A 14,297-nucleotide genomic window follows, 5' to 3' on the forward strand; every position below is an offset into this window, starting at 1 on the left:
ACCAAAAGATACTTACCAGAGAAAGCAGCAACTTCTGCTAGGTATGTCTTTATTAAAGAAAAAACCCCTAACACCCCAAACCCCCAAACATTTCAGTGAAGATGTATCACCCTATCTATAAATTGCTGACAACTATTACCTATGTGTACATAAGACCTCTAACTCCATTTAAGAAATTTTAGGAGGCATGACCATTAAGGCACCAGTTCAGGAAAGCAGTTTTATTCAACCAGAGAACTTAAGCACAAGCTTAAAATACTAGTTTCCATCAGGAAACAGATTTTAAGTGTGTGCTGAGATGCTTTTCTGAATCGGGACAGCATGGCAGAAAACTTTATTTAAAACTTTCAATCTGAAGGGCAACAGATTGTGTGGGAGTTTTTCCACAGTTCATTCTTCCCATGCAAAAAAATATTTTGAAGAGGCAAACTATCAACTGCAGCAAATGAGAAATTAAACCTGCAGAAGATATTTAAACAGCCCCACACTAAGCTGGCAGCATACAACTTTGATACGACTACCTAGGATAAAGACCCCTAAAAATAAAAATAATAATAATAAAAAAAAAAAAATCAACCCAACATTCAGTCAGAATCAAACTCTCTCAATTTAAGTATTGATGGCTCTGAAATGGTGACATAGCTTCAAAAAATCACAGCGGAGCTAAAGAAAATCCATTGATACTTAGGCTATTTCCACATGGTACAACAGAACTTTAAGACTTTCTGCAAGCAAATGGGCAAAGTGTTAAATTAAGCGTCGTCTCTTTCAGACTAACTAAGCTTAGGTTTACTAAATTTAATGCACTGCTCATTTTTATTATCCTTACTGTAATAACTGTATATATCTCTAATCATGTGATCATTGGTAATTATTTGGATTTGTTTCTTTTGGAGGTATAAATAAAGGGCACAGACATGTAACTACACCAGCCTAAAAAAAAAAAAAAAAATCAGACACACACACTTTGACCTTGTGTGACACTCCTTTCTATCACACCACCCACTCTGCCTTGGGAAATCCCACCTCAAATGCACAAGCAGACTAATACCAGCAAATAGTTTGCCTGCATATTAGTGAAAAGAGCTTGGGGGGGGAAAGGAACTTTTTGAAGGTTCCCTCTATTTTCAATGAAGAAATTGCCTGGGCAAAATCCTGAAACTGTGATGTTCAGGCACATGCAACTTTCTGGGCACTGTTGTAATACAAATAGTAAAATGAAAACAGGGAAAGCGTCTTCTCCTCGAGTTGCAGTTTGAAATATATATGTATGCATAACCATAAAAAACAGTAGTAACTCAGGATAGTATACCTGCAAGTATACTCTACTATTAGTGTTATTTTATATTATTTAGCACATTAAAGACTTCCCACCTTGCATAATATAAAATTTCAAGGAATAAAACACTAATCTCATGCATGACACACTTTAAATAAACTCTAAGAGAAACAACAAATCATTGTGCTAACCATGACTGTCCAAAAAGCTCACACATACAGCAGTGAATACTGAAGTGCCTCCCGTTGTTCTAAACTAATACATTCTGTACTACTTTTGTAGCAAGTTCCTTTAATAGCATCCGTTGTACATATCAAACAAATGGAATATATGGACAGAGATACCAAAAAAGTACGAGAAAGACATAAAATGGTTCATTTACAATGCTGCAAATGTAAGTTTTCTGGATCATCTTAATAAAGCATCAGACCTTTCCAAGTTTAATTTCACTCTTTAGGCAAGTACAGACATGACATACATTTAAAAATGGACATTCTTTTACCACTTTTCACAAATCAAGGTACAGTGCAGGTACTCCCCCCACCCTACCCCAAAGAAGAATATCACTTATATTATTGTTACGTTAGATGATGTTTTCGCCATTTCTTCAGGGGAGTGACTCTTTATTACTTCTTTGATGAACTGTTCGACTGCAGTGAAATACCCCTGGCACTGCCAAGTGTCATTATGAGTTCCATCAGGAAATATCGCCAATCTCTTAGTCCGAGCTGGGGATAATTCATAAAGTTGCTTCATCATAACTGGTGGAATTAACTGGTCAGACAACCCAGAGATGAAGAGAGAAGGCATTCTGCACTGAGAGATTTTTCTGTAGGACAGAAATTTATTTTTGTAGCACCATAAAGGAAGGTATCTCATCGGAAAGAAAGAAAACAAAGTGCTGGCCATGTATGGGATGCTAAGAAAGGTGTTCTCCACCACGATGGCAGAAATCCTATGGGAATTTTCAGAAGCTAAGTGAATAGCTACTGCTCCCCCCAAGGAACGGCCAAAAAGAAAAATTTTTGTTTTATCAAGATCAGACCGAGTCATCACATAGTCTAACACAGCCTCAGAATCTAAGTACAAACCTTCTTCACTTGCTTCTCCTTCACTTTTTCCATACCCTCTATAATCAACAAGAATCAAGTTTACTTTCAGGTTTACCAGCATTAACAAAGCATTTGGCAACCTGTGGCCAATGTTGCCTGCGTTCCCGTGGAAGTAAATGATGGTTGGAGAGTATGCTGCATTGTCCCCTGTGTATCTCAGCAGAATAAGATTAAGAAGAACTCCATCTTTGGTTTTGATGAAGATGTTTTCATGTGGTATACCAGTAGGCATAGGAACATAAAGGCGTGATGAAGGGGGCTGTTCAGGAAAGTAAAGCAGCACATCCTGGAATTTATATAATATGCCTGCTATCGATACAAATATTAATATAAGTAATATAATACCGCCGTACAAGTGAAAAGTTACTATCAAGGGTAAAAGACAAATACGGCAGAGACTCCAAGACCAGGAAGCCAAAGCTAGTAGCCATCTTTTAACAAAGGTCCAAAGCATCCATGACTTTTCCATTGTAGAAGTCAGTGGTCTTTTACTCCAAGTAAACCCTGTAAAAAAACCCAAACATATGTGTATAAATATAGGGGGGGCAGGGAAAGGAAGTGATTTAAGCATTCATACTTGCAGAAGATTAATGGCAAGTCAATACATTAAAGCATACGCATCAAACTTGGTGGCAAACTCCCTTTGAATTTTTGGAAACCATTCAACTCTAAAACAAGTACAAAAGCAATCACGAGGGAAAGGCTTTAGATCTCTTCAAAATCCCATTTACATTATTTCAGCAGCGAAGGTTTACCAGTAGCACTACAAAATTGGTTGCCTGGGACCATAATAACTTATGTTTGCACTCAGTCTTCCCTACCGACAAACAGAACAACCATAAAGACCGTAACACCAGTTTGTCCAAGATTCTCATACAAGTAATTCTAGAATCCGGAGAACACAAACAAAAATAGCCCTTATTTCTAAGTTGCTACTGATTAAGGCCAAGAGAAGCTTTCAGTAAGCCTACGCACTTCACTCTGCATCCAGTGGAAGCTCACAATGCACACAGGGTCTGCGATCGTTTAGTAGCTGTGGTTGAGAATCTTTATCAGCTGTGATTACAGAGCAACACAAACTGGTCAGAAGAAAAAAACTCCTCTATAGTAAGATACTACATTGTAGTTGCATTTACGACAGCTGTTTTGCTATATTTGGATTGGTTTTGATTTATAATAATGTTTTTCCGCTATCAGATCAGTAATCCATATTAAATCTTTAGCTGAATGAAAGACTGTACCATCATACAAGACCACTGAAAAGTCAGCTAACTACCTTATTCTCTGATCAAAGAAAAGCACAACTGCTGAGAAGTTCAAACATGAAAACAGGCTCATGACAAAAACATACACACAGCATAAAATGAGGAGAGCGATGTTAATGATAGTGAATTAAATCTTCTTTCCAACCACAAGAGATAGTTACATCTCACAGCATACACATCACTTGATTCACTGCTGGGTTCAAACGTACTATGGAAATAGGCAAAAACTGCTAAACCTACATGAGAACTACAGTAACCATTCAGTTGCCACTGCATTGAGTGGCCATACTGCCTGGAACTGACAACACAAGCTCACTTGTTTAAGAACACTCTAAGTTATATAGCAGATAATAATTACAGTTTAGACACACTCAAATTTATAAGCTCCTAAAACGATGTAGCACAGTAAGAAGCTGAATTAACTCCAAAGGAGTCTGACATGCGGAGATGCATCCAAGCATTCCATTAAGTCACAGGACCTACACCAAAATAAGCTGTATGGCCTAACACTACTGGAGAGGGCTGCAACTGCACCAGCCACCTTGGTAGGATCAAGTGATAAAAGGTGACCTCTGGAGTCACAGCCCTTGCACACCACAAATATAATAACTTCCCAAATATGACCAGGAAAAAACCTGTTACGTCTAATTATGTTATGCATCAATTAAATATAAATCAGAAATAAAAAAAAATCTGTTACATCTTAAGATTCACATATTAACCAAAGGCAATGTGAAATTAAGCTTTTATATAGGGTATCTACACCAAATATGTAAAACTGGTGAAATATAAAGTAGTCTAGAGTGCAGTTATCCCAGCTTTGTTCTCTTATATTATTTATGAGCTCACGTTCAATATCCACATACAACTATGCACAAATATTGTCTATACGAAAATTTAATTCTTGTAACCCATTTCTCTAGTAAAAATTCACAGTAATTAGGAGACACATAACGCAAACACTTGAATTTGTAAGCGAACTTCCTAATGAAGTTGACAAAGATTTACTGCATTATATTTCAAGACTACAAGAACACTGATAATGACACAGTAAAAACACTCCCCTTATCTATGCCATTCAAAATCTTGCTGACTTTCTTACAAAATGAAATGTTTTCTCACCAAGACATTCACAAAACAGTAAGCGATCCATTATTAAAAACAACTACTAAAAACCAAAGTCGTCATAAAAATCTTAAGGTGATTAAGTTTTGCAGATGGCTATCCCATATACACTAAAGATTGTTATTTGAAGACTGGTACAATTGATTTTATAAGCCACATTAGTTTCGTTTGTGCACAGCTTCCCATTTTCACTTTGGTAGGATAATATTATCAAAACGCTATGCTACTGAGTTACTGCTGCTGTGCAATTACTTCTGATATATATATAGGTATATTTAAAAACTTTGCTACTGGAGTTATAAAACCAATGCATCCTACAACTAGAACTCAACATATGGTAGTTAGCAGGAAGGGTAAACTACACAGCCACAAATGTTTCATACTCACCTACATATTTAAGTACAGTTGACTACTCTCCACTAATGAACAAATACACAACTATTTTAAGTTTTCTTCCCAGCTATGTGAAACTTCACTAGTTCCATCCATTTCCAGGCTTGAATCAGACCATGTCTCTTACTTCACATCTTACTGCAAGACTTGATAGCTAGAGAACTAAGATAGATACAAGTTTTTCCCAGTTTCTTCCCCACCTCCGTCCAATATCAATGCAAAGATCACAAGAAAGGAAAATAATGGTTTCTCAAACAAGCACACCGGCCTAGAAGTGACTCGAAGCCAAGTCAATACAAGCTCACTCTCAATAAAGCTACAAACCATCCTTTCCATAGTGCCCAAAGTAAGAAGCCTTCCAAATATCCTGTTTGACCTGAACAGGAGAAGATGATACAAGCAGAAACAAATTTCCACTTAAAGTATACAAAGGGTAAGCTAACATAGTAACTTTCAGTGAGTGACAGGTGTTTCCCAACACTTTTTGAAGTGTATGAGACTTGAGACTGCTCAATACACTGCAAGACTACAAAAAAAAAGAATTTAAAAAAAGAAAAAAATCTCTTCTTGGTCTTCATTTGCCATTACTGTTGTGCTAGATGGGAAGTTATAAGCCTTTCAAAGTTTACAATGTAACATCTTATGATGCAAAAACTATGTTGAATTACAAAGAGCACATGTTGTGACTCTATCTCTAATTTTTGTGACTAACAGGATGCCAGAATAATCAGGGGAAGGGAGGAGGGCATAGGAAGGAACGGGAAAACAGTGTATCTGGACTTTGATGTCCAAGCTGGTCAACCTGAGAAACAGAGTGGACCCACCACCTGGACAAGCCTGTTTCTCTTTTCAGACAAGGCTACTTCTGTTCCTAGACTACAAGAACCACTTACAGACTTGCTCTATAACTGCCTGATGTCCTAGTTAAGGCAAGAAGCGTGCACTCCTTCATGTCCTCTAAAAGAGAACTTTTAAATCAATTTCCGTCATCTGCAAATATGACTAGTTAATTTATTATTATTTTTTAAACAGCTTACTATTTAACAGTATTATCTCAGTTATATTGCCTTCTACTGTTAGCAGTATCACAGCTCTACAGAGGGATGGCATGAAATACCACCTATGTATTACAGATGAAGACACTGGAACCAAGGGAAGTCAGCAAGTTGGCCAATGGCACACTGGTAAAAGTCATGCTTCAGTCAGGGAAATAAGGTTTCTCTACACATTTCCTTTTTAAATCTCCTGGATAAAACATTAACCCCTTGGAAATATTCTTGCTTCATTAAAAAAACAAACACACACACACACCTTGTTTTTTTTTTGAAGGAACACTATATTTTTACAGAGCATTGTATTTCAAGGAATTGTCATAACTTGGCAAATGACAAGGTTTTGCTGTAACAAGAAGTCACATCCCATCTTACAGCATAGACAGCAACAGGATTTTATAACCACTGATTATTTAAAATATGTTAGAAGTTAGGAAAACAAGCGTAAGGGATATTTTTATTTTTTTAAAAAAAACTTGTCATGCAAGTCAAAATCTGTGACAAATATACAGTTGTAAAGAGCAGAACCATATAGTTTTATCTGGTAGATGTTTTCCTATTTAACTCTTCTATTAATGGAAATTCCTACATAGGCTGTTCTTGTTTAGCTTCTCTTACTACTAGAAAATATTTCCTAATACTCTACAGGAAGGGAGACAGAGTAACTTAAATTCTTTGCTTCTAGTTCAATGTTTATTTACCTCCAAATATGTAACCTACCTTCAATTTCTTCAGACTACATAAACTCGGTTCCTCTGCAATCTCCTCACAGATGATGTTTTCTTAATCACAAATATGATCAGAGGTCTTTCCTCTAGCATCTATCTGCTTCACATTTCCTCCTGTCCCTTTGACAATGCTGCATTAGAAAGGCTAGCCTTTATGAATGCTGGTGGTTCTTACAAGTGGTTTTTTGATGATGCTTGCAAACTTAAGAGACAAGTAGAAGACAAGACTGAAATGCAAAGATCTATCATGGAAACCATTAACACAGAAGAACAGCAATATGGCCCAATTCAACATTAAGACCTAATGAAAGTAAGACTTTGCCAGACTGCTGCTGGGCCTTTGGCTTAAAGGCCATTAAAGACCAGTTCAGTTTACACAGTCACAGAACTGCATTGCCTTTCAAAACAGAAATGGAATTTGGAAGTGATGAGTTTCAATTCTATGCCACAGGGATATACACATGTGTAGATATGCATATACATATATGTATCTACACATCTCCACTGCTGAATCTGCAGTCCAGGAATTATTGCAGACCCCTACGTTCTAACAGATGAGTTGCAAATCCCATAATTAACTACTGAAAATATAAATCATTCACAAAAATAAAAATTCTGAGGAAAAAAAAAAAAGTCTTTATGATCAAGACATTTTAATAGTATTCTGCTGTGCCCTAATATTATTCTTAAATGCCTAATGTCGTTATCAACTGAAAATTACAAAAATTCAAGTGCATATTTAAAGTACTTGGGAACAGTTTTTCATTAATTTTCAACAGCCATTGAAATTACTTTTGTATTTGCCACAAGTTCTGCTGCATTTTTTGTCTCTGTCTACATTTTTAATATTAAAAAGTGCTATTTTCATACACTAATTGCATTAGAAAACATTACCTTTGGATGTGATGATTTCCCAGGCTTCATCTCTGCCTGAAAGACAATTCCATTTATGAACTTTGAGTAAAGTTACTTTTGAATTACACACATAATTACTGTTTGTCTTCAGTTACTTGGAAGAAAATTAAGTGCTAAAGGCCAATACCCCTAAAAGTTACATCTGCTTTACTGATGAAACAGTGCACATCACATTCATGCTCCTATCAAGCTCAGCTCTTTTGAAATATCTGATAAAACTGAAAACAACATGTTATAATGAAGTTCAATAATCACATCAAAACGTCCTGGATTATACATACAACATACAGTACAAAACATATGCAGTGCGTAACAACAAAGTTATAATAGATTTACATTGCTTCCTTAAAGCTAACTTTTAGTGTATAAGCAGCCTTAAACTTAGTGCTAAGAAGAGCATTCAGGTGTTTAACAGCTGCTTCAATGAGAAAGAGCTTTTTAAAAAAAAACGGTAGTTTTAACACTCACTGCAATCCTTCAGATTTCACTGTTTCAAAACAAAATGAGGTATTTCTTAAGAACACAGAGAAATATCTGAAGACACCTGTTTCTTTCTACTGCAATACCTTTCCCTACACTCCACCTCCTCTAGACATAGACAAGATTTCCATAAGCTTCACATTTACTCATATTCATTCAGAAGACTTCGGCAAACAGAAATATTAATTCCTCAACTGTAGGAAAATAGTTTCAGAGGGGGAACTAATCTGGAAGAAAACCTTTAAGTTTAGTAAGGACAGGAGAAATACACTTTCTTAGCACTAAAATCTTACAGTGACTCTCATTAAAAAAAAAGAAAAATAAATAAAACAGCAAAGTAGCCACTCCTAACCATGAAAAAAAGCAGAGTAAGAACAACTAAGTGTCAGACATTTAAGGGTTCTGTCTTTTAAAATCAGCAAGCCACCTGTCGTAATTTTTTCAAACTGCAAACTTCCACAGCTCTGCATCGTGGTACATTTTCATAACTGAAACTGTTTTCCCCTTAGCTCTTCTAATACATCCCCTCCCAAATGACAAGTCATAATGAACCTTACAAGCATTTCTTGAATTATGATGGCACTGTGTAAAAAAACCAAAACAAACAACAAAACAAAACAAGAACAAGCCAAGGACTGTTATCATATTAGAGCCTTAGCTTTCTACTGAGCACAGGCTCCTAAAACATATTACTGTCCAAGCACGTTAAATTATTTCCATTTTTAAGCTAAAATAAACACCCTGCTCAGCCTTTTCAATATTCACTTGGCACATTAAGCCACGTTAAAAGTTATCATCATCTGCCCCATCTTCCACAACCATCTCTACTTGCAGAAATTGTTCCATGCGGCAGGAGAGACAAACGAAACACTGGAGCAAGATCTTGCTGCGGGGGATGCAAAAGCTCCCCAAGGGCTCCACAAGAAGGCACCCAAAGGAACTTTTAACGGCGCTGCCAAGGCAGCAATCCCTCGGCAGCGACGTCCCGACAGGCCGGCACAGGAGCCACACTGGCCCACGGGACAGGCCCACGCCCGCTACCCGCTCCTGCCCAGGGAAGGGCAGTGTTTACTTACACCGGGACCCCAAACACCAAATAAACGAGGTATGTCGGCCGATCGCCCCCCAGCTTCCGCCCCCGCAGACACGACCCGGCTCCCGCCCGCCCACCCCGGCCTTGAAGGGACGGGACCATCGCGCTACCGGCCCCAACCACCGCACCCTACCCCCCTACCCTCCCCTCCTCCCCGCGGGGCGAGATAAGGCGAGACCCACCCGCCGCATCCTCCCGCCCAGCCGCCGCTGCCACCGGCAGTGCCTCAAACCAGCACAGCCCCCAACGCGTAACTTCAACCACCGCGTCTCCCGAGACCGGAAATCACTCCCGCCCCTGCTTCCGCTTCCGGGTCAGGAGCCGCCCGCCGCGGTGAATGCGCAGGCGCAGTCGGTGTGATTATTCCCACCCCCTCCCCCCCACCCACTTTAGATTCCACGTAAGTTGTCTTTGAGGGCGGCCGTTCCTTCGTTGTCCCCCGAGAGCGGTACTTGGCCTCGGAGGCCCACGCAGGGTGGGCTTGGAGAGTCTCCTCAGTCGCTGGAGGAGCGGGCCGAGGGGCGGGCGGTGTCAGGGCGGGCTGTGCTCCCGGAGAAGGGGGGGGGGGGGTGTTAGGGGGGAAAATGGGTCTCCGAGCGGTGAAACTCCCGCCTGTGACAGCGGGAGGGGTGCCCTTCTCTTGTCTTCTCATACTCTTGTCGAGCTGATGATGCTATCGCAGCCTGCCTGCTGAGTTTCACCAACTAAGGCTGATGGTACCAGCTGGTGACCCTTAAGTAACGGTAACAGTTACATCTTCATTAGGAAAGCGAGCAACATCAGTAAATCCTAATTAGAGATATCGATATCTTCTTCAAGACAGAATAATGTGCTGAGGTTTCCCTTTTCTACAAATATATACTTTTTTTTTTTTTTCTTAGTGAAAAACAAATTCTGATGGCTTCTGCGCCAGCTCCGCAGCCTTCTCCAAAAAAAACAGTGGCTTCTCACGTGCCTTTTGCGGATTTGTGTTCTACTCTGGAGCGAATACAGAAGTGTAAGTCTCGTCCGGAGAAAACCAAGTATTTCAAGGATTTCCTGGATTCCTGGAGAAAATTCCATGATGCTCTTCATAAAAAAGAGAAAGATGTTACAGATTCTTTTTATCCAGCTATGCGACTCATTCTTCCACAGTTGGAAAGAGAAAGGATGGCATATGGAATTAAAGAAACTATGCTTGCAAAGCTGTATATTGAGCTGCTTAATTTGCCAAAAGATGGAAAAGATGCTGCAAAGCTTTTAAATTACAGAACTCCTGCTGGCTCACGTGGAGATGCTGGAGATTTTGCAATGATCGCGTACTTTGTGTTAAAACCTAGGAGCCCAAAACAAGGCAGACTGACAATAGAGCAAGTCAATGAACATTTAGATGCGATAGCTAGTAATAATGCTGCAAAAAACAAAGGTATGTTAAAGAAAAGTCTTCTTCAGTTAATTACTCAGAGCACAGCACTGGAACAAAAATGGCTCATCCGGATGATTATAAAGGATCTAAAGCTTGGTGTTAGTCAACAAACTATATTTTCAATTTTTCATCCTGATGCTGCTGAATTACACAATGTCACAACTGATCTAGAAAAAGTTTGCAGACAACTGCATGATCCCTCCGTCTCACTGAGTGATGTTTCGATCATGTTGTTTTCTGCCTTTAAACCAATGCTTGCTGCTATTGCTGATGTCCAGCAAATTGAGAAACAAATGAATAACCAGGTATTCTACATAGAAACTAAGCTGGACGGTGAACGCATGCAGATGCACAAAGATGGAGATGTGTATAAGTATTTTTCCCGCAATGGGTTTGACTATACTCAACAGTTTGGCGCTTCCCCCCTTGATGGTTCATTAACGCCATTTATTCATAATGTATTTAAGAGCAATATACAAAATTGCATTCTCGATGGTGAAATGATGGCTTACAATCCTGAGACGCAAACCTTTATGCAAAAAGGAAACAGATTTGACATAAAAAGAATGGTGGAAGACTCTGATCTGCAGACCTGCTTCTGTGTGTTCGATGTATTGATGGTTAACGATGAGAAGTTGGGTCACGAAGTACTAAGCAAAAGATATGAAATCTTAAGTAGTGTATTTACCCCATTAACGGGCAGGATCCATGTTGTACAGAAAAAAAGTGCCAGAACAAGAAAAGAAGTAATTGATGCTTTAAATGAAGCAATAGATAACAGAGAAGAAGGGATTATGGTGAAAGATCCCATGTCCACCTACAAGCCTGACAAACGTGGGGAAGGCTGGTTAAAAATCAAGCCAGAATATGTCAACGGGCTGATGGACGAACTAGACCTTTTAATTGTTGGTGGTTACTGGGGCAAGGGCTCACGTGGTGGAATGATGTCTCATTTTCTGTGCGCTATTGCGGAGACGCCTCCTCCCAATGAAAAACCTACTGTTTTCCACTCTATTTGTCGCATTGGCTCTGGCTATACTATGAAGGAATTGTATGATCTAGGTTTGAAACTGGCTAAACACTGGAAGCCCTACCATAGGAAGGACCCTCCCTGTAACATTTTGTGTGGAACTGAAAAACCGGAAATGTACATTGAACCTTGCAACTCCGTCATAGTCCAGGTCAAGGCAGCTGAGATTGTTAACAGTGATATGTACAAAACTGACTGTACTTTGAGATTTCCCCGAATTGAGAAGATAAGAGAGGACAAAGAGTGGTACGAGTGTATGACTTCAGACATGTTAGAAGATCTCAGAAGCAAAGCAGAAGGGAAGCTGGCATCGAAGCACCTTCATGCGGATGAGTATGATGAGCCACAAGAGAAAAAAAGGAAAACTGTATCAAAGGTGAAGAGGGTAATTGGAATAGCTGAGCAATTTAAAGCTCCTGATCTTTCTACTGTAAACAAGGTTTCAAATGTATTTGAAGATGTTGAGTTTTGTGTTATGACAGGAACAGGAAAATTCTCAAAGTCTGACCTGGAAAGCAGAATAGCTGAATGTGGTGGCAGTGTGGTACAGAACCCGGGCCCGGAGACTTACTGTGTTATTGTAGGAGCTGAGAATGTCAGAGTGAAAAACATCATTGCTTCTAACAAATATGATGTGGTGAGGGCAGAGTGGCTCCTTCAGTGTTTTCAAACCAAAATGCTGGTGCCTTGGCAACCAGCCTGTATGATTCACATGTCTCCTGAAACAAAAGAACATTTTGCTCGTCACTATGATTGTTATGGAGACAGCTACACAGCAGACACGAATGTTGCACAACTCAAGGAAGTGTTCTCAAGAATGAAGGAAAAGAAGGTGATACCTTTGGACACGATTGCAGAGTTAGAAGAACGTTATTTATGGAACAGCTGTCAGCTCAGTATATTCAGAGGAAACACTATTTACGTGGACTGTTATGCTGCTGTTAATGAGCCCAGAACCAAAATCCATGGAACAACACTATCGATTAGAGCTTTGGAGCTCCGTTTTTATGGTGCTAAAGTAGTCTCTCACCTTGAAGAGGGTGTCTCCCATGTTGTTATAGGAGAAGATCATTCCCGGGTAAAAGAGATTAAAACACTCAGGAGAACATTTGAGAAAAAATTTATAATAGTATCTGAGCTGTGGGTAACACAGTCAGTGGAGGAAGGAGTCCCAAAGAATGAAAATCAGTACTTAATTTAAAGTAGTTTCGAAGCTTGGCGCAAAAGCATTCTTGTTGACGTGATTGGACTTGGATATATCATTATTTTGTCTGTTTAAAGCTAGCTCTGGCTAAAGAATAACACTATTGTTGAAGTTAGAAGGCGACTTTTAATTATACTGTTGCGGAAGCAAGAGAATGCTAAGCCATGTTGAAGGAGCAAAAGAAGCACCACCAGATAAATAATGTAAGCCTTTTACTTCAGAAATGGGTTTCAGAAGAGATCTAATATTTTACATAAGAGAATTCCTAGCTATGAATAGTGCTTGCCTCCATTTTTCAAAATGGAGACAACAATTTTCTATTTTATGGAGATTCTACTATTTATGCTATTGTTTATTTATCAATTTACAATCACATAGATGTTTTATGTATATTCCATATGCTACAGAATTCAGTAATTTATACACCTTGTCTGTATTATTTTAATTTGTTTACATTGTTTTTAGCAGAGCCCCCCACAGCCTCAGTAGCACTTTGGTTTTAGGATATTGCATTTTTTTTGCATTATTGCATGGGGTTTTTTTGTATGAATAACCATTGTAAAATAGAACCTAAGCTTCTGATTGAGGTGCTAATAAATTAATAATGACCTATATATCTGTAAAATGCAAATCAATTACTTAAAAACTGTAATGATCTCCTGTGCTCATTACAGTTAAGGTTAAACCGTGAAGTGTGACAGAGCTAGGATTTTACACTTAACTATTAGTTTTTGCCTTTTAAAACATGTTTCATAAGCTGTTTCAGGAAGGGAAGATTAATTTCTAAATAGGTAGTTCAATGTGTATTTTTTTCAATTACTAAATAAATATTTTTTAAAGTCTGCCTGGTATGTTTTTTTTAGTGAGAGGGATAACTCTTCTGAAAAAACATGAAACGTAGTTCCTGATTTTAATAGGTGGAGATTTTTTAGCTTATTTACATTTTGTATAAAGCTGATCTTTATTTTTTCTAAGTGGGCACTTGGCTTGAGAGCAGGCCTTCCAATTTGCATTGTAATATTAAGTTTTAAGTTTATGTTCAGATGACGTTCCTGAAGAATTGGAGAAGGAAAGAAGAGAAAAAGGCACTGTAGACCTTGCAGTTTGGGGGAAGTAGAAGAAAGGTTGGTATCGTTCCTATTCACTGGCTTTTAACTGGTACTCTTAAAAAATGCTGCCAGTGATGGAGAAAGAAGAGTGTAACTTTTAGGACCTA

At 38.7% G+C, this 14,297-nt stretch overlaps 2 protein-coding genes across 2 annotated transcripts; one reads left to right on the forward strand and one right to left on the reverse strand.

Moving 5' to 3' along the window:
• Positions 1-1,557: 1,557 nt before the first annotated feature.
• Positions 1,558-9,710, reverse strand: ABHD13 (abhydrolase domain containing 13). Its single transcript, XM_074146881.1, has 3 exons — positions 9,625-9,710; positions 7,849-7,884; positions 1,558-2,895 (listed from the first exon to the last, which is right to left on the reverse strand). The coding sequence occupies exon 3, from the start codon at positions 2,858-2,860 to the stop codon at positions 1,847-1,849; it is 1,014 nt and encodes a 337-aa protein (XP_074002982.1). The 5' UTR covers positions 2,861-2,895; positions 7,849-7,884; positions 9,625-9,710; the 3' UTR covers positions 1,558-1,846.
• Positions 9,711-10,339: 629 nt separating this feature from the next.
• Positions 10,340-13,917, forward strand: LIG4 (DNA ligase 4). Its single transcript, XM_074153677.1, has one exon. It carries the CDS (start codon positions 10,340-10,342, stop codon positions 13,076-13,078), a length of 2,739 nt encoding a protein of 912 aa, XP_074009778.1. The 3' UTR covers positions 13,079-13,917.
• Positions 13,918-14,297: the final 380 nt, after the last annotated feature.

The sequence above is a fragment of the Numenius arquata genome, chromosome 1, assembly GCF_964106895.1.
Source record: "Numenius arquata chromosome 1, bNumArq3.hap1.1, whole genome shotgun sequence".
Classification (NCBI taxonomy): domain Eukaryota; kingdom Metazoa; phylum Chordata; class Aves; order Charadriiformes; family Scolopacidae; genus Numenius; species Numenius arquata.

What these genes read in the sequence shown, in the direction of transcription:
- ABHD13 (XM_074146881.1), bottom strand. Translation starts at nt 2,860, where the DNA reads ATGGAAAAGTCATGGATGCTTTGGACCTTTGTTAAAAGATGGCTACTA.
- LIG4 (XM_074153677.1), top strand. Translation starts at nt 10,340, where the DNA reads ATGGCTTCTGCGCCAGCTCCGCAGCCTTCTCCAAAAAAAACAGTGGCT.